Raw genomic sequence first — 20,664 nt, 5'->3', positions numbered from 1 at the left:
AAGCTGCTCCACCCTGAACTGTTTCTCTCTGCCAAAACACGCTGAATAAACAACATCTTAATTCACCCTCTTTGTCCGTGTGTCCGTCTCTGCGCCTGAGTCCCCCACCCAGCCTAACAACGTGATGGAATCGAGATACATACATTTTGACTGCATTGATGGATTGAAATGCGCACAGGCAATCATGATAAAGACATGGTAGCGGGCTTATTCTTGGGTAAAAGCTGTGCTTCAAACGGTAGTGTTTAAGTAATTTAGCTCTGGTATCAAAGGAGGCAGCACACAACTGACATTTCTACTCCATCAAATAAAAAATCTGAAAGTCAAATTAAAATGGTGTTCATTCCTTAAGTCACTTAGATTTATCTAAATAGAATCCCGTTTAGGCTACTTCCTGTATTTTATGGCATCACGGGACAGATATTCATGGATACTCAAAATGGTACAGCCTTCCATTGAAACATACTTTTAAGTAAGGCATTAAGGACTGCTGCTCACCATTCTGAGCTTAAGGGAGGAAGAAACAATGTGGTCGATGCAACTAAATCAGAAAATAGAGCACTCGATGGACTTAATCAACAGGCCTTCGCTTGATGGCTAATGTTAGCTAGCCCACATGCTATGTATCAATGCTTTGCAATTATCTATTTAGCAAGCACAATGTAAGTTACTTAGTTTAGTAAACTAGCTAGTGGGTTTACGAAGTCAAATCGCACAGATTTAACGGAATACTTTTTACACAGCAAGGAATTAAAACTTTGAATGTGCTGATAATTTATAACTCCCCAGATCAGTGTGCTCAATAAACATATGACCACCACGCTGCAGCAGGAGATGATGGTTATGTTAACAACATGGCACCAACTAGATGCTGCTGCACCCTTGGCATAACGTTAAAACCGTGCCGTCGCCGTACTGTACATGCTCTCAAAACATGCACTTGTCAAGCAGCGGTTTAAAATAACTTAGACTAACGTTAGCTAAACTGAATTGCACGATATCTCCATAGAACTCACTAATAACTAAAACTCAATCAACATACGAACGTGAACTGTCCAATGCTAATATTTGCTCAGCTGTTTGCTAATCTTCCTCTTCGGCTTGATGTTGTCAATACCGGAGCTAACAAACGGGACTATTTAGTTACAGCCACACACTAAAACCTGTTTGAACATACAGTAGTTGTCAAAACAGTTAGTTACTTAGCCCCTTACTCCAAAACTCTCCGCCAGACGTTTGTTCTTCTTACTACGAAAATCCTTAATGATATTTGAAATTCCCTCGCTTGAATCGAGCAGCCATCTTTGTCAATACATTTTGAGACGCACCACAGCGCAGAACGTTGTTGACGCACATGACGTCAGACGTCGTCGGGCTGTACAATTAAAATATATATATGAGTACAGTTACAGTATATAGATAAAATAGTTGAGTTCAGGAAAGGTAAATGCTACATGAACGTTAGCGTAACCCAATACTTTAGAGTCAGGACAACGACTTTCCACGTAATAAGTTTACATCACTCTTTTACTGCATGACAATGTTAGGGTTTACAGTGTAGTTACATTTGAAAATTCAGTTTTATTTGTTATTTCATTTTTAACCTTTTTTTTTTCCACCAGAAGGAGATGTATATGTGTCCAACACATTTAATTTCACCCATAGATGTGGCCTAGCTTCTGATTCTGGCAAGCAGCCAAGGTTAAACAGCGACACCCAATCAGAATTCAGACTCTGCCTATCCTAAGTAGAATAATGTTTGCCTAGCAACACTCATTGGCTTGAAATGACTAGTTGCTGGGAAAATGAAACTTAACAGAATGTAAGGTGCAGCACATTGGGCGCTGCTTCAGCTCTCTCAGTGACAACAGGGAACAACAATTAACAGATCTGTGCAACCACACTAAAAGTGAGTATTCAACTTAACTACCTTACTAATTACATTTTGTACAACAATCTACTCTACAGTATTTGAATAACTGTCGCACAATATAAAGTAGACATTTTATTGATACCAGGTCTGTTAACATTTATGCATAAATAATCATATGATTACATCACTTATCATCAAAATGTCAAAACAATATGTAGCTGTTAACAATCACATTATGCTGTACAGTATAATAGTTTTAATATTGTAGAACAGTGAAAGGAGAAACATGGTTAGACTTTAGTGTAGTATACTGTATCTTGTTCAAGGGGGCCGATCTTGGGTCAACAACCATCTTATTGCAGGTTGTTGCTGTGAGGGACACACCTGCAGGTTTCTGTCAGTACTGACTAAGGTCGCGTTCCACTGCTTAGACGTTGCATGCATCAACCAATGGTTGACTGACAGATTGCTAAAACACATGATGTGGTTAGCTGATATGTAAAATACCTATCCAGGCGTTGTAAGATCTGGCGTCAGTAACGTCTGAGCAGAGTAACGCACCCTTTGTGTTCCGACACCTCCCGATTTACACATTAAGCGCTGGTTTCAGTTATACTGATTCCACTTAATTATTGTTTGAACTTTTCCTGTCTGTCTACACAGTAGCTGTGATGTTAATGGAAACACAACCTCTAACTGGTCTATCTGGTCTTGACACGTAGCAGCCAGGCAACGGTAGAATAATAGCCATGTTTAGATCGTCATTTGATATGCATATGAGTACAATATGTCCACCTGATATAGGCTACGTTGTTAGGGAATGTACTTTGTTTATCGACAGATACCACATATCAGTACTCTTTTTATAGTTTATAGTTTTATAGTTTTTATTGTTTGAAAGTCAAATAGCTGAGAAAAATATATAATTTAGTTTATCCTCATCTGTAAATGTTGGAACTTTGCCAAACACTCTGGGATGAGTCACCGAAGAAATGTGGACTTTGTATTTTGTAACGAGGTCATCATCTGTTTCCATGCTTTTGATTGGCTGCAGAAGTAGTAATGGCTCAAGGAAGAGGAAGGATTCTGTTCCTGTTGATACTCTGTCTGCAAGACTTCACTGGTCAATGCCAAGGTACACACACACACACACACACACACACACACTACACACTTGTTTGTTTGTTTGTATCCCATTAGCCTTTGCAGAGGCAGCAGATTTTCTTCCTGGGGTCTACAAAAAAACACAAAACATGACAAATAACACAGCACTGATAGACAAGGACAGTCACACAAATAAATACATAAATATATATAATGATAATAATACAATACAAAAATATGAGTGTGTTTGTGTGTGTGTCCTTTCACAGTTCCCGCCATTCCATGACAAGTTTAATCTTTTTATTCATTTTTATTTTATTTTTTGGACTTGGGGACTGGTGGCATGTCCTGTGGGGTATATATGGGTGTATGAGCTGAATGTTATTAGATTATTTGACTAGAAGAAAACATTTAATGTCTCGTCAACCCTCAACCAGGAAAGACACAGACACACATACAGACACACACACACACACACACACACACACACACACACATACTGTATGCATGGACATACACAGAATTTTCAGTAGCCTTTTATCAAGACACCCACTATCAAATCAAGCATTTCTTGTCTGTTTCCACAGTTTCAGGCCAGCCCTCTGACCTGAGGATAGTTCTGTTGGGAAAGACTGGATCAGGGAAGAGTGCAACAGGAAACACCATCCTGGGGAGAGTAGTGTTTAAGGTGGATGATTCTCCAGTGTCTGTGACTGCACAGAGTGAGAAACAGAGTGGAGTGGTGGATGGAAGGAAGATTGATGTCATCGACACCCCGGGGCTCTATGACACTAACATGTCTCCAGAAGAGATGACAAGTGAAATTATCAGGTGTGTAGAGGAGTCAGTCCCAGGACCTCATGCCTTCCTGCTGGTGATCAGACTGGGGAGGTTCACAGAGGAGGAGCAGAACACTGTGAAGTGGATCCAGGAGAACTTTGGAGAAGAAGCCTCAATGTATATCATCTTGCTGTTCACACATGGAGATCAACTGAAGGGCAAATCAGTGGAGGGGTTTCTGGCTGAGAGCAAAGAGCTACGGAAACTCATCAATATCTGTGGAGGCAGATATCATGTCTTCAACAATAGAGAGCAGAGAGACAACACTCAGGTCCCAGAGCTGCTGGACAAGATAGAGGAGATGGTGAAGAGGAATGGAGGACAACATTACACCATTGAGATGTACCAGGAGGCCCAGAGGAAGATCAAAGAAGAGGAGGAGAGGAAGAGAGAGGAAGAGGAGAAGAGAGAGAGAGAGAGAGAGGAAACAGAAGGAGAGAGAAAGGATAAGAAGAGAAGATAGATTGTATCGATGCAAGTGGTCAGCCTTTGTCAGTGCGGCTGCATTGGGTTGGGGAGCCCTGTACACCTCTCCATTGTGGTTAATAGCAGGGACTGTAGTAGGCATGGTGGAAGGTTATGACTGCATGGATACCTATTTCAATTGGTAGAACACCAAGCGCTGTATATGGTCGTAGAATTGATGCATTCGGAAAGTATTCAGACACCTTGACTTTTTCAACATTTTGTTATGTTACAGCCTTATTCTAAAATGGATTAAATAAATACAAATCAATCTACACACATTACCCCATAATGACAAAGTTAAATCAGGTTTTTAGAAATACCTTATTTACATAACTTTTCAGACCCTTTGCAATGAGACTCGAAATGGAGCTCAGGTGCATCCTGTTTCCATTGATCATCCTTGAGATGTTTCAACAACTTGATTGGAGTCCACCTGTGGTAAATTCATGATTGGACATGATTTGTAAAGGCACACACCTGTCTATATAAGGTCCCACAGTTGACAGTGCATGTCAGAGCAAAAACCATGAAGTCAAAGGAATTGTCCGTAGAGCTCAAAGACAGGATTGTGTCGAGGCACAGATCTGGGGAAGGGTACCAAAAAAATGTCTGCAGCATTGAAGGTCCCCAAGAACACAGTGGCCTCCATTATTCTTAAATGGAAAAAGTTTGGAACCAACTGAGCAATGGGGGGAAAAGGGCCTTGGTCAGGGAGGTGACCAAGAACCCGATTGTCACACTGACAGAGCTCCAGAGTTCCTCTGTGGAGATGGGAGAACCTTCCAGAATGACAACCATCTCTGCAGTGCTCCACCAATCAGGCCTTTATGCCTTTATGTTAGAGTGGCCAGACGGAAGCCACTCCTCAGTAAAAGGCACATGACAGCCCGCTTGGAGTTTGCCAAAAGGCACCTAAAGGACTCTCAGACCATGAGAAACAAGATTCTCTGGTCTGATTAAACCAAGATTGAACTCTTTGGCCTGAATGCCAAGCGTCCTTTCTGGAGGAAACCTGGCACCATCCCTACGGTGAAGTATGGTGGTGGCAGCATCATGCTGTGGGGATATTTTTCAGCGCCAGAGCCCAGACTTGAACCCAATCGAACATCTCTGGATAGACCTGCAAAAGCTGTGCAGCGACGCTCCCTATCCAAGTTGACAGAACTTGAGAGGATCTGCAGAGAAGAATGGGAGAAAATCCTAAAATACAGGTGTGCCAAGCTTGTAGCATCATACCCAAGAAGACTCGAGGCTGTAATTGCTGCCAAAGGTGCTTCAACAAAGTACTGAGTAAAGGGTCTGAATACTTATGTAAATGTAATATTATGTTTATCCTTAACCACTGATTCCTCGTCTGGTCTCTTCTCTGCACCTGGGTCCAACCTCACCATGTCACAGCTGTAGTAGGTTGAAGGTTATGACTGCATCAACTCCTATTTCTATTGGTAGAACACCAAGTGTTGGGCTTGCCTGTTTTGCATTTTAGTTTGCCATATTATGGACTTAGTCTTTTACCAAATAGGGCTATCTTCTGTATACCCGCCCTAACTTGTAACAACACAACTGATTGGCTCAAACGCATTAAGGAAAGAAATTCCACAAATTAACTTTTAAGAAGGCACACCTGTTAATTGAAACGCATTCCAGGTGACTACCTCATGAAGCTGGTTGAGAGAATGCAAGAGTGTGCAAAGCTCAAATATAAAATATGTTTTGATTTGTTTAACACTTTTTTGGTTAATACATGATTCCTAATGTGTTATTTCATAGTTTTGATGTCTTCACTATTATTCTACAATGTAGAAAATAGTAAAAAATTAAGAAAAACCCTTGAATGAGTAGGTGTTCTAAAACTTTTGACCGGTAGTGTATATCATTAAGTTAAAAAAGCTGCACACAAACATGGTCTCTTTTTTGTTTTATTGAGAAAGGCAGCTCCAAAATGCAGGTGTTTCAGCCTAGCTCAGTGCTTTCTGTGGTGGTGGTGGGGCAGCCAGTGGAAAATACAGAGCGTTGCGCCGTGATTGGCTCAGTGTTCTGTCACTCATGGGGACACTATGTCACCGCCAGGTCTAAGGGTAGACCTAGAAAATTCAAGCCCCTTGGGTGCGGCCATAGAGTTACATTGGAAGTGCCCATCCAAGAAGGCTCAAGGTCATTGGCCACAGATAAAATGACGTCAAATCTAGTTATATCTACAAAAGCTTTGATTGGACTGATCGTGTCAACGTCATACTTTCAAAATCTTAGCTAGCAGTCATCATCATGAATCAAGTCGACAATCTACTGGCAAATCCTTTTTAATCCTTGTCATATTAAGAGAAATAATGAAGAGAAATTATAGATCAAACGTATCGGTGCTAATCAGCCATTGGAGATAAACATTACACAACAAGTTGGAAATCGCAAATTCAACAATGAGTGGTTTGTAAGGAATCAGTGACAGTGGCTAACTGCAAGCATTGCAAAGCAATCACCAGCCTGTGATTCAGTGGAGTGACTGTGTGGTCCCAAATCTGGGATTAAGGGGCTCTTTTCCAAGTTTAAAATGATAAACATTCAACATTGGCCATGCTGTCAATGAAGCATGATTTGTGCCTCGCTCAAAACAACTGTTAACTGTGAAAACGTGAGTTCAAGACAACTGGGAAGTCGGGAATAAACAAGCTGCGACTGGGAAAATACATTTTGAACAGTCATCCAACTCGGAATTGTAAATCCGGCCTCTTTCTAGAGCTACGTCATCATGATTCAACCTTGGTTTTTGTTTCGAGTTCCCAGTTATCTTGAAAGCGCCATAAATCCAGAGAACGCCAGACTTTGATGACAAAATTTGCCACGAAGGATCGGCGCGCCACCTTCCTGTTCAAGTGAGCACAGCACAAGAAGGTGAGTCCAAAAATGTATTGTATGCTGCTGCATAAATGATGTAATATGCCAGGGAGATATGTATACTGTAGCTAAGAAAGTAATACTAAGTGTATGTTGTGTAGTGAGCTGTTAGTAGCCCATGTGCCTCACCCTAATAATTTGGTCTATTTACCCCTCTTAATTTCGCCTACTGTTCTGACTTCGTGGTGCACATGTAGCGTATAACCTGTTTTTAGAGAAATGTAATCATTGAATATTGTCTGCTTATATGCCACTTTATTTATCCTATGGTTCTGACTTGGTGTTCAGGGAGAACACTCTAAGAACGGCCCAAGGTCTGAATTATGTCGCTGTACATTTCAAAAGTGCTAAACAAATAGTTATATTGACTACATCCATCCTAGCTCGCTCATTAATGTTTTAATCGAAATTACGGATTGCCTCTTATCCGCTTGTCGTCCCCTTATGCCATAGTTTGTACATCTCAATTGTCAGTAGAAACCACATTTGTTTAAGCAAGTCAGCCATATCAGCTATGTTTTTTTTAAAGGCAGTAAATGAGGCTGAATGAACTGTTTCCCTGCCAGACAAGGCTCCGCTGATAGCCAGGTGTAGCGGTGGTAAGGATTCACTCCATGGTGCTGAAAAGAAACCTCTGCTGTTGGGACAGCTTTATGTAGGCCCTAACAGTTTGTGGGCACCGTTTGTCACCGTTATAGTGCAATTAATGTATTGTTTAGTGTTGTGTTGTGTTGTGTAGTGGCTTTGCTGGAATGCATCCCACTTTCTTTCTTTTTTTTGCCCCACCAAGATTTACATGCTAAAATCGCCACTATACAGTACATTCGGAAAGTTTTCAGACTCCTCGACTTTTTCCACATTTTGTTACGTTACAGCCTTATTCTAAAATGTATTAAATAAAATGAAACCTCATCAATCTACACACAATACCCCATAATGGCAAAGCGAAAACAGGTTTTTAGAGATTTTAGCACATTTATTAAAAATAGAAAACAGACCGATATTGGCACAAGATGGAGGGAATGTTTGAACGAAATTACAGTCAATGGAAATGTACGCTTAATCCAGTATAAACTAATGTATATAATTATTTATACAAGAGACACATTTCACAAATTCTACAGCACAACGACAGAGTCATGTCTTAAGTATAAAACTAACAATGACTCAATAATCCATGCCTTCTGGGAACGCTGTAAAGTCCAAAGGTTATCGGCGAGGCTAGAAAGTTGGCTGTCAGAAGTATTACAATATAAACATCACTCATCTTGAAAAAACGTATGCAAAAAAACCTGGAAAATAATCAATCAATTATTGAAATATTGAAATAGAATGGGTGACTGAGAAAAACCAATTGGTACAATTTAAGGCCAAGTGGCAAACAACAATGCAGGCAGTAGGGATGGAGGTGTGAGTAAGCGGGTCTGGGCAGATGAGATGTAGTCATTGTTTGTGTACGTCTGTAAGTTGTTGTTCGTACATATGTATGTTTTTAATTGGTTTGAACAAAAAAATAACATGACAAAAAAAAGGAATACTACTGTTATTATACTGTTATAATGAATACTACTGTTATTATACTGTTAATATGAATATTGGAGTTGCTACTTTTGTGAGAAGCAACATTGTTTATTAGGGGTATTGACTTTCAGCTTGTTGATGGGTTTTGGTTAATGGGTCTGGGTGATACATATACAGTATTTATGTAACAAAAACAACAATATAATGCTAATAGAATATAACATGGGAGAAATAATGTTTTTATGTCAAATTATTTTCTAATCACAATACTTCTACTATGGGGTTATTCAAGTTTTCTATATTTTTTTCACCAGAACCTTCTCTGTCATCAACCATTCTTTTGTGGGTTGAAAAGAACGATCAATCAATGATTATAAGAAATAAACAGTTTGCTACATAATGTTGTCTCCAGTGTTTTGTTGAGCATTCTGCACTTTAACACTGAGAGGTCAGGGGTCAGGGCCCTAAAGGTCAAAGGCTGAAAAGGTCTTGATCACTGTCACTGGTCTCTCCTCATAGATAGTTAGTATCCAGACAGACAGTGGTCTCTCCTCATAGATAGTTAGTATCCAGACAGACAGTGGTCTCTCCTCATAGATAGTTAATATCCAGACAGACAGTGGTCTCTCCTCATAGATAGTTAGTATCCTGACAGTGGTCTCTCCTCATAGATAGTTAGTATCCTGACAGTGGTCTCTCCTCATAGATAGATAGTATCCAGACAGACAGTGGTCTCTCCTCATATATAGTTAGTATCCTGACAGTGGTCTCTCCTCATAGATAGTTAGTATCCTGACAGTGGTCTCTCCTCATAGATAGTTAGTATCCTGACAGTGGTCTCTCCTCATAGATAGTTAGTATCCTGACAGTGGTCTCCCCTCATAGATAGTTAGTATCCAGACAGACAGTGGTCTCTCCTCATAGATAGTTAGTATCCAGACAGACAGTGGTCTCTCCTCATAGATAGTTAATATCCTGACAGTGGTCTCTCCTCATAGATAGTTAGTATCCTGACAGTGGTCTCTCCTCATAGATAGGTAGTATCCAGACAGACAGTGGTCTCTCCTCATAGATAGTTAGTATCCTGACAGTGGTCTCCCCTCATAGATAGTTAGTATCCAGACAGACAGTGGTCTCTCCTCATAGATAGTTAGTATCCAGACAGACAGTGGTCTCTCCTCATAGATAGTATCCAGACAGACAGTGGTCTCTCCTCATAGATAGTTACTCTCCCGAGTGGCGCAGTGGTCTAAGGCACTGCATCGCAATGCAGCTATGCCACTTAGCTGTGCCACTAGAGATCCTGGTTCGAATCCAGGCTCTGTCGTAGCCAGCCGCAACCGGGAGACCCATGGGGAGGCGCACAATTGGCCCAGTGTCGTCCAGGGTAGAGGATGTAGCTCAGTTGGTAGAGCATGGCGTTTGCAACGCCAGGGTTGTGGGTTCGATTCCCATGGGGGGCCAGTATGAAAATAAAAAAATAATGTATGCACTCACTAACTGTAAGTCGCTCTGGATAAGAGTGTCTACTAAAATGTAAATGTATCCAGACAGACAGTGGTCTCTCCTCATAGATAGTTAGTATCCTGACAGACAGTGGTCTCTCCTGATAGATAGTATCCAGACAGTGGTCTCTCCTCATAGATCTGTTATTTTAATCACGTACTCATAGCCCTCCTTCTCAAAACCCACTGGATGAGAAGGTCAGAGGGGAGGGACCTGTAACCTTCTCATCCAATGGGTTTTTCTCCCTTAGCAGTGATGGAATTAGATTATCTGGCTCCGGTGGAAGGAGTGGTGAAAAGTGATTGATTGCATTTGTTTTGGAACCTTCCTCCTCTCTTCTCTTCCTCCTATTCTGTCCACCACCTCCTTCCTCCTCCTCTTCTCTTCTATTCTTCTGCATCACCGCCATCTACAGGACAGTAAGCAATACTGCAGGGCAGTTATGGTTTCCTATTATAATGTTGATTGTTGTAAAAAAAAAAAATACAATGACGGTAGAACTATTCAATACAGCTTCATTTAACAACACTGTCAGTGTTGAATGTTGACAACACAAAAGGGAAACTACTCAGTGCTGCAGCAAGACATGTGGTTGGCCACAGACACGTATTGTTCAAGCATATAGTATACCTCCCACTTCATAAACAGACGCTGTTCATCCAGACGTGTGAGTGAGACACAGTCGTGCACTTCAGCGTTACCTCATAGCGTCTGAAATATTATCGTCATTATACACAGATGAGGAATAAAGAAGCATTAAGAAAGAAAGACGATCAAGGTGAGCCACAATGACCTCATAAAGTAAAGTTTTTATCAAATTAAGTGTTTAACCCATAAGAGACTAGGCCCTGTCTAAACCGGGGGGGGGGGGCGTTCTACTATTGGCGTTTATTCTTGGATGTCAAGGGAAGCTAGACTCCCCCCCCCAAAAAAAACGAACAAGAACAAAATAAAAAATAAACATAAAATAATGTATATTTAGTCTCTCTGTGTTTCATAATGTTCCTTTAATTCACAAGAGGCTGAATGTATCTCACCGGAGAAAGCATCCAGGCGAGCGAAACAGCGCCCCTCTGTCTCTCTATGTGTAGGCCATCTATCTGATGCTGTCTGGACCAAACGAGTATGACATTGTTGCCGCCCGTAGCATTGAATGGAATGCAAGGGAAGCCTGCGAGCATTTGGCCTCCCTTGATTAAAAAAAGTATAAAAAATTAGCCAATCAGCGTTGAGCTAAACTGAGTGAGCTGAACTGTGAATGATCCTGGTGCACCAAAAAAAAGGGTCAAGGCAAGCCAGCTTGGATTCTGGCGTCACTCCTATCAAATCGCATTGAGAGCAGACGTCATTTATAGAAACAACTTGAATTGTTGCATCTCGTTGTGTTGTTGTCCTCCGGTGGCTAGCTAGCTATCTAAAATTGCCCCTTTCCTAAATTAGCCATGGATGGAAATAGGGATTTGGACTTGTTGTTTTACTTAATTCTCCGTACTGGCCAATAATTATAACGGCGATTCTGATCAAACCATTAATTCATACATGGTTGTGCCCCTGGCCTGAGTGGGTGGAAGTTCAATATGCAGCTAGATGTAGAAGGCTAATGTTAACTAGCTAACGTTGCCCATGAATGGAAGTTAGGCTAGCGAGCAAACATTTTAGCCAGGTAGGCTAGGAATACAAAAACTAAAAGTGTGTACCGTATGACAGAGTGATAGAGCGTTTTGGCTACATGAAAGAGAGGAGGATGGGATTAGCAGTGGGAAGTAGGGTGAGTCAACATGTTGTTTCTACTTACACGAACGCGCATACGCACACACACAGAAATCAGAACCATGGACAGCCACATCATATTTAGCTTACGTTGATTAGACTAAATCGTTTTTGGTATCTTTTAGTTGTCACTGTATTAGATTAAGGTGAGGTGATTTGATGATGTTGAAATGTTGAAGTTGAAATGGTGCTGGAATAGTGGAGGGAGGCAGCTCCTGTTTTCTTTGCGACTTGCGGTAACTCTCCATGGTTCTAAATCAATAGCTGTTTAGTGGTCCGAATATGTCGGAAACATTAACTTGATTGACCATGCTGTAGGTCATGTAACTGCCTGTTACATATAAATATGCTTGGTGGACTTCACCAGACAGAGGTTGCTCTCCGGTTTTGGGATGAAACAAAGGTGTGGTTGAATTTATTCTACCATTGTTTCTTCCTATTGTCTCAACCTTAGGCCTATATATCACGGTGGCAAGGCATATGAACTAACAGGTTATAGAGTAAACAACACAATTATTACAACCCAGGTTGTAATATGGCTTTTTTCTGGTTTCCCCAGTGATTTTACCCACGCACCGCTACTGGATTCTACTAAGATATATGGAAATGTTTTCATACCCAGGATGATTTAGCTATTTGATTTTGAATTTTAACACCTTGAAGTATCCCCAAAAAATATAAATAATTATTAGCCCATACAAACGCATTGAAAAACAGATTCACTACATGGAACAACAGAAAGTCCCCCCCAAAAATCTAAAGGAAGTTTGTTCTGAAGTGTATTTAAGCCCTTTATTTTTTGTACTAAACAGTTTCCATATATACACTACCGTTCAAAAGTTTGGGGTCACTTAGAAATGTCTTTGTTTACGAAAGAAAAGCATTTTTTTTGTCCATTAAAATAACATCAAATTGATCAGAAATACTGTGTAGACATTGTTAGTGTTGTAAATGGCTATTGTAGCTGGAAACGGCTGATTTCGTACAGAGGCCCATTATCAGCTACCATCAGTCCTGTGTTCCAATGGCATGTTGTGTTTACTAATCCAAGTTTATCATTTTAAAAGGCTAATTGATCATTAGAAAACCCTTTTGCAATTATGTTAGCACAGCTGAAAACTGTTGTGCTGATTAAAGAGGCAATAAAACTGGCATTCTTGAGACTAGTTGAGTATCTGGAGCATCAGCAATTGTGGGTTCGATTACAGGCTCAAAATGGCCAGAAACAAAGAACTTTCTTCTGAAACTCGTCAGTCTATTCTTGTTCTGAGAAATGAAGGCTATTCCATTCGAGAAATTGCCAAGAAACTGAAGATCTCGTACAACGCTGTGTACTGCTCCCTTCACAGAACAGCACAAACTGGCTCTAACCAGAATAGAAAGAGGAGTAGGAGGCCCCGGTGCACAACTGAGCAAGAGGACAAATACATTAGAGTGTGTAGTTTGAGAAACAGGCGCCTCACAGGTCCTCAACTGGCAGCTTCATTAAATAGTACCCGCAAAACACCAGTCTCAACGTCAACAGTGGCGACTCCGGGAAGCTGACCTTCTAGGCAGAGTTGCAAAGAAAAAGCCATATGTCAGACTGGCCAATAAAAATAAAATATTAAAAACAGTGGACTTTTTCGTTGCAACTCAAATGAGTTCAAATTCTTCTAAAAGTTTGCAGTGAAGTCTGATATTGATTTATATCCTCAGTGACTATGCCATCAATGTTGAGTCTTCTAACCATTTTCAGTTCACCTCTTCTCTTTTCCAAATTAAATAAATACCTGCTGTTCTTTTCACCCTTTTCTTACCACTGTTTTCTAGATCTTATAATATCTCTAGCTTTAAATGCGACATAGGCGGAGGCAGTGGATTGAGACGCATCAAATGCAAAACAAATAATATATAATGTTATAATTATAATATCTCTAGTCTAAACGAACAGATTTGCACGGGATTGTTGTATTATGCTAATTAGATTTATGTGGGGACGTTGACGCCGACGTTGACCTTAGGGGGTTAAGTTCTCAAATGGAAATAAAGTGCAATGAATTTAGGAAACGTAGGAATCAACTGTCTGCCATACAGTAAGTGCACATTGTAAACAGTTAATTATATCTCTATGATATATATTATTGTGTGCAGAATCGTTCTTAGAGGACAGGGACAGGGTGCGTCTGTCGGGTGAGTATGTATATTCATGTTTTACCACACTAATGTAGTTCTGAATACGTTTCTAGTAATTATATTTCTGTTTTTAAAATGTATTTGCAAATTGTTACAGTTGTTGTGTGAGGCGGAGGCGGAGGCTGAGGCTGAGAGAGAGAGAGAGAGAGAGAGGGAGGGAGAGAGAGAGAGAGAGAGAGAGAGAGAGAGAGAGAGAGAGAGAGAGAGAGAGAGAGAGAGAGAGAGAGAGACAGAGAGAGACGAGAGAGAGAGAGAGAGAGAGAGAGAGAGAGAGAGAGAGAGAGAGAGAGAGAGAGAGAGAGAGAGAGAGAGAGAGAGAGAGTTTTAGAACACATGTATAGCTACTTCCCTTACAGGTTATTTGACCAATATTGTTGTTGGTCATAACACTGCGGCAACAAGATTTGAAAGTTTAGTCGATAATGTTGTTTGATCGGTGGTTTGGCTATTAGCTGGACAAACGTACCATAGGCTTCGTGAAAAGGGCAATACTGTTAATATGACCGTGTGTTAGTGCTGGTTTTCAGTAATCTATGTAAATCCCAAAGCAGGAAAATTCTCAGCAACAAACTACGGATCAAATTAAGATCCTACACCTGTATGTATTGTTGTACTCGACGGAAGCAACTCTATATGTATTTAAAATGTGTCAAATAAAACTAATTCATTCATTCATCAATCAATTCATTCATTCATTCTTCAGAACTTGGCGTACATTATAACTACCTGCCCTCTTGGGTCTCCAGGCCCGGTCCAGATTCAACCAACTCCTAGCCTGGGCCCTTAGCCTGCCCTCTACAGCCTGGCCCCTTTACAACCAACCCCTAGCCTGGCCCCTTTGCCTGCCCTCTACAGCCTGGCCCCTTTACATCCAACCCCTAGCCTGGCCTTTACAGCCTAAATACATCATGTCTATCTGGAGGAGTTGGACAGGAACAAGCAACATGGTAGTGGCTCTACCTTGCCTTCTGATAGGTTAGGTAGAACTGGCCGCCATATTGCTGATACCTGCCCAAGCCTTCCAGATCTACTCCAGTCCCTGGGAGTTGGGGCTAGGAGATGTCTGGGCTAAGGGATTGTTTTCTAGAAACTGTCCACGTGCTTCGTCCCAAATGGCAGCCTGTTTCCTACATAGTGCACTACTTTTGACCAGGGCCCTGTTCTAAAGTAGTGCACTATATGGGGAATGGAGTGACATTTGGGAGTGACCCATGTTTTCCAGAACTGTAGACAATGCAGGGAAGCAAGAACCACCCCTTCATTCTGCCAGATGCACAGGATATAACTTCCTTTGTTTGTGAGAGAACTTCCGTACTCAGACCGCTGGTTCAACGCAGGCAGGGGACCTGAAAGAGCTGTTTGTGGTGATATTTAACAATATATTGGCGAAGAGGGACAGAACCATGGCTGAAGGTATAACTAAATATTTGTTTTAATATCTTATATTATATAATGAAATACCATATACGTTTACTGTTTGAGAAGGATGTTGCAGACTGAACTGTTCATTAAACCTGGAACACGTGTAAACCTGGAACACGTGTAGCTATCACAATGATTCTGTAGTTAAAATTAAGCTAATACAAAATGGTTTTACATTGAACTGAAATATACTTGTTATGTTATCCTACCAGCTGTACCACTCAGAGAGACGGAGCTGAAACTGCTGCCTGAGTCTGATGGGTGTGGTTCAACAAATCATGATGGTATGTACTCTGTTTGGACTGAGACGTTATGGTCTCTCATGGTTGGATCAAATCATGATGGTATGTACTCTGTTTGGACTGAGACGTTATGGTCTCTCATGGTTGGATCAAATCATGATGGTATGTACTCTGTTTGGACTGAGACGTTATGGTCTCTCATGGTTGGATCAAATCATGATGGTATGTACTCTGTTTGGACTGTGATGTTAAGGTCTCTCATGGTTGGATCAAATCATGATGGTATGTACTCTGTTTGGACTGAGACGTTATGGTCTCTCATGGTTGGATCAAATCATGATGGTATGTACTCTGTTTGGACTGAGACGTTATGGTCTCTCATGGTTGGATCAAATCATGACGGTATGTACTCTGTTTGGACTGAGACGTTATGGTCTCTCATGGTTGGATCAAATCATGACGGTATGTACTCTGTTTGGACTGAGACGTTATGGTCTCTCATGGTTGGATCAAATCATGACGGTATGTACTCTGTTTGGACTGAGACGTTATGGTCTCTCATGGTTGGATCAAATCATGACGGTATGTACTCTGTTTGGACTGAGACGTTATGGTCTCTCATGGTTGGATCAAATCATGATGGTATGTACTCTGTTTGGACTGAGACGTTATGGTCTCTCATGGTTGGATCAAATCATGATGGTATGTACTCTGTTTGGACTGAGACGTTATGGTCTCTCATGGTTGGATCAAATCATGATGGTATGTACTCTGTTTGGACTGAGACGTTATGGTCTCTCATGGTTGGATCAAATCATGATGGTATGTACTCTGTTTGGACTGAGACGTTATGGTCTCTCATGGTTGGATCAAATCATGATGGTATGTACTCTGTTTGGACTGAGACGTTATGGTCTCTCATGGTTGGATCAAATCATGATGGTATGTACTCTGTTTGGACTGAGACGTTATGGTCTCTCATGGTTGGATCAAATCATGACGGTATGTACTCTGTTTGGACTGAGACGTTAAGGTCTCTCATGGTTGGATCAAATCATGACGGTATGTACTCTGTTTGGACTGAGACGTTATGGTCTCTCATGGTTGGATCAAATCATGATGGTATGTACTCTGTTTGGACTGTGATGTTAAGGTCTCTCATGGTTGGATCAAATCATGATGGTATGTACTCTGTTTAGACTGAGACGTTATGGTCTCTCATGGTTGGATCAAATCATGATGGTATGTACTCTGTTTGGACTGTGATGTTAAGGTCTCTCATGGTTGGATCAAATCATGACGGTATGTACTCTGTTTGGACTGTGATGTTAAGGTCTCTCATGGTTGGATCAAATCATGATGGTATGTACTCTGTTTGGACTGAGACGTTATGGTCTCTCATGGTTGGATCAAATCATGATGGTATGTACTCTGTTTGGACTGAGACGTTATGGTCTCTCATGGTTGGATCAAATCATGATGGTATGTACTCTGTTTGGACTGTGATGTTAAGGTCTCTCATGGTTGGATCAAATCATGATGGTATGTACTCTGTTTAGACTGAGACGTTATGGTCTCTCATGGTTGGATCAAATCATGATGGTATGTACTCTGTTTGGACTGTGATGTTAAGGTCTCTCATGGTTGGATCAAATCATGACGGTATGTACTCTGTTTGGACTGTGATGTTAAGGTCTCTCATGGTTGGATCAAATCATGATGGTATGTACTCTGTTTGGACTGAGACGTTATGGTCTCTCATGGTTGGATCAAATCATGATGGTATGTACTCTGTTTGGACTGAGACGTTATGGTCTCTCATGGTTGGATCAAATCATGATGGTATGTACTCTGTTTGGACTGAGACGTTATGGTCTCTCATGGTTGGATCAAATCATGATGGTATGTACTCTGTTTGGACTGTGACATTATGGTCTCTCATGGTTGAGTCAAAACATGACACACCACACATTACAGCTGGGCAACTTATAATACTAACTTACTAGTAACTTTGAGCAGGATGGTTATGGTTCAAATAATCGTTGAATGAATCATTGAATGAATCTTTGAATGAATCATTGAATGAATCACTGAATGAATTGAAATAATAAATAACATACATTAGCTCTATTTCACAGTGTGACAGTTGAATTACTTTTAATGTTTTGTTGTTGTTGTTATAATCACTGGGAGCTACATTGACTTTATCTGTGTGGTTTTTACAGGGTCAGGTTTGACCACCGACCTGAGGATTGTGTTGCTGGGGAAGACTGGAGCAGGGAAGAGCGCAACAGGAAACACCATCCTGGGGAAGAATGTATTTAAAGTCGACTCTTCCCCTGCGTCAGTGACCGGACAGTGTGAGAGGCAGAGTGGAGAGGTCAACGGGACAAAGGTGCATGTGGTTGACACACCAGGCCTCTTCGACACAGCCAGGTCGGGCGAAGAAGTGAAAGAGAAAATAGAGGAGTGCGTTAACATGTCCGTCCCGGGCCCCCACGCGTTCCTGCTGGTGATCAGGCTGGGGGTGAGGTTCACAGAGGAGGAGAGGAACGCCGTGAGGTGGATCCAGGAGAATTTTGGCGAGGACGCCTCCATGTACACCATCTTGCTGTTCACCTGTAAAGATCAGCTGAAGGGGAAACAGGTGGCAGATTCTCTGAAGATGTGCAAAGAGCTACGGAGACTCTCCATCACTTTAGGTGGCGGGTATCACTCGTTCAACAACGACGCGAAAGACGACCCGACCCAGGTCGCACAGCTGCTGGACAAGATCAAAGAGATGGTGGAGCTGAACGGAGGAGAGCACTACACCAACGAGATGTACCAGAAGGCTCAGAGGAAGATCAGAGAGGCGGAGGAGCGGAGGAGGGAGGAGGAGAAGAGAAGGAAGGAGGAGGAGGAGAGAAAATTAAAAGAAGAGGTGAAGGTGGAGATAGAAAAGGAAAAGGAGGAAGAGAGAAGGGGAAAGGGGGATAAAAAGAGGAATCTCCACATCTCATTAGCAGTAACAGCTGTTTGTGTAGTAGTAGGGGTGATCATAGCAACAGCTGCTGATACTACGGTAGCCCTGGCTCTAGCTCCGCTGGTACTGCTGCTGGGAGCAGCCAGTGGAATAACGGCTGTCTGCCTGAAGAGAGGAAGGTGTGGAGCTAAAACACCGGTCTCCGTAGCTGTGTAACAATCACATCTACCTCATCAAGGCTGTGTTTACACAGGCAACCCCATTCTGATCTTTTGCCACTAATTGGTCTTTTGATCAATCCGATCTCTTGTCAATAATTGGGCAAAATATCAAAATTTGTCTGCCTGTGTAAAGATTAGAATTTGTCTGCCTGTGTAAAGATCAGAATTTGGCTGCCTGTGTAAAGATCAGAATTTGGCTGCCTGTGTAAACGCAGCCGAACAAGACCAAACAACAGGAACATGGATTGAATGATTGATTGATTGATAGATAGATGGTTTTATTGATTGATTGATTGGCCTTTTTCACACTTTGTTACCTTATACGTGGGAACTTTGATAAAAACATTGTTGTAAACCTATCCCTTCATTATTTTTCTGGCTGTCCAGTGATCTATTTATTGAATCATATGTTAAGTGAAAACATTTATGAACTTAACAAAGAGAAGTAAATGGTCTGACTGTTTTTATTAAATTTTTCTGAAATGTTTTATAACATGTTTCCTCCCTGTAAATACATCCTAGTATTATGTCAGAGTGACTTTCTTTCTGTTCTCTTGGAATAAGGTGCCTACATCCTGAATTATAATAGCCTACCAGTAAGCCAAGGTCCACCCAGGGCAAGCTCTGCCAAGACCCACACAGAAGCAAACATCCACTTGCTGTCCTGACTGAATCAGAAAAATAAGTTATTATTATTGAGGTGATGATGATTTGATTCATCATCATGCCATAAAGACAAAGAACAACATATATAGAATGCATAACTAAAAATACAGTACCTTTCATTACCAAAGCCATGTTCACTGCACATATTGCTGAACAATTCAACCCTTTTGTTAGTGTCATTGATATGGAAATTCACATACAAATATTCAGTTCATAAGCATTGACTGTAATCCCGCTAAGGTCCTGTGGTGAAACAACTGCTGTGCAAGGTATTGGGCAACAGCTTTACTCCGGGGCCTGTATTCACAAAGGCTGTAATGTTACAAAATGTGGAAAAAGTCAAGGTGTCTGAATACTTTCCGAATGCACTGTATAAAGCCTGCTGTGAGTAGAGCAGGAGGAATGAATTGATACCACAACATATACAGTGACTTCGGAAAGTATTCAGACCCCTTGACTTTTCCCACATTTTGTTGTGGTACAGTTTTATTCTAAAATTGATTACATTGTTTTTCCCCATCATCAATCTACACACAATACCCTATAATGACAAAGCAAAAACATGTTTTTAGAATTTTTTGCTAATTTATTAAAAACGAAAATATCAGATTTACATCAGAATTCACACCCTTTACTCAGTACTTTGTTGAAGCACCTTTGGCAGCGATTACAGCATCGAGTCTTCTTGAGTATGACGCCACAAGCTTGGCACACCTGTATTTGGTGAGTTTCTTCCATTCTTCTCTGCAGATCCTCTCAAGCTCTGTCAGGTTGGATGGGGAGAGTTGCTGCACAGCTATTTTCAGGTCTCTCCAGAGATGTTCGATCGGGTTCAAGTCCGTGCTCTGGCTGGGCCACTCAAGGTCATTCAGAGACTTGTCCCAAAGCCACTCCTGCGTTGTCTTGGCTGTGTGCTTAGGGTCGTTGTCCTGTTGAAAGGTGAACCTTCGCCCCCAGTCAAGGATCTCTCTGTACTTTGCTCCGTTCATCTTTACCTCA

General features: G+C 41.3%; 2 protein-coding genes across 3 annotated transcripts; both read left to right on the top strand.

Annotated features, from left to right (window-relative positions):
• The first annotated feature begins 1,831 nt into the window (after window positions 1-1,831).
• On the top strand, window positions 1,832-4,530 carry LOC123488821 (GTPase IMAP family member 7-like). Of its 2 annotated transcripts, XM_045219594.1 has the most exons (3): window positions 1,832-1,909; window positions 2,928-3,008; window positions 3,565-4,530. In XM_045219594.1, exons 2-3 carry the CDS (start codon window positions 2,936-2,938, stop codon window positions 4,278-4,280), a joined length of 789 nt encoding a protein of 262 aa, XP_045075529.1. In that variant the 5' UTR covers window positions 1,832-1,909; window positions 2,928-2,935; the 3' UTR covers window positions 4,281-4,530. The 2 variants fall into 2 exon arrangements, with proteins under 2 accessions (XP_045075529.1, XP_045075530.1); XM_045219595.1 differs by lacking the exon at window positions 1,832-1,909 and having other exon boundaries at window positions 2,843-3,008.
• Window positions 4,531-15,461: 10,931 nt separating this feature from the next.
• On the top strand, window positions 15,462-19,366 carry LOC121554032 (GTPase IMAP family member 4). Its single transcript, XM_045219593.1, has 3 exons — window positions 15,462-15,562; window positions 15,784-15,855; window positions 18,039-19,366. Exons 1-3 carry the CDS (start codon window positions 15,553-15,555, stop codon window positions 18,992-18,994), a joined length of 1,038 nt encoding a protein of 345 aa, XP_045075528.1. The 5' UTR covers window positions 15,462-15,552; the 3' UTR covers window positions 18,995-19,366.
• The last annotated feature ends 1,298 nt before the right edge of the window (window positions 19,367-20,664 follow it).

Source organism: Coregonus clupeaformis, unplaced genomic scaffold (assembly GCF_020615455.1).
Source record: "Coregonus clupeaformis isolate EN_2021a unplaced genomic scaffold, ASM2061545v1 scaf2516, whole genome shotgun sequence".
In the NCBI taxonomy this organism is placed as follows: Eukaryota; Metazoa; Chordata; class Actinopteri; order Salmoniformes; family Salmonidae; genus Coregonus; species Coregonus clupeaformis.
This window is presented reverse-complemented; position numbering and strand designations above follow the sequence as displayed.

Excerpts from the sequence above, each read along its gene's own strand:
- LOC123488821 (XM_045219594.1), top strand. The coding sequence starts at position 2,936 with ATGGCTCAAGGAAGAGGAAGGATTCTGTTCCTGTTGATACTCTGTCTG. Across the intron at positions 3,009-3,564 it reads CTTCACTGGTCAATGCCAAG|TTTCAGGCCAGCCCTCTGAC; the intron begins GTACACACACAC and ends CTGTTTCCACAG.
- LOC121554032 (XM_045219593.1), top strand. Across the intron at positions 15,856-18,038 it reads TGGTTCAACAAATCATGATG|GGTCAGGTTTGACCACCGAC; the intron begins GTATGTACTCTG and ends TGGTTTTTACAG.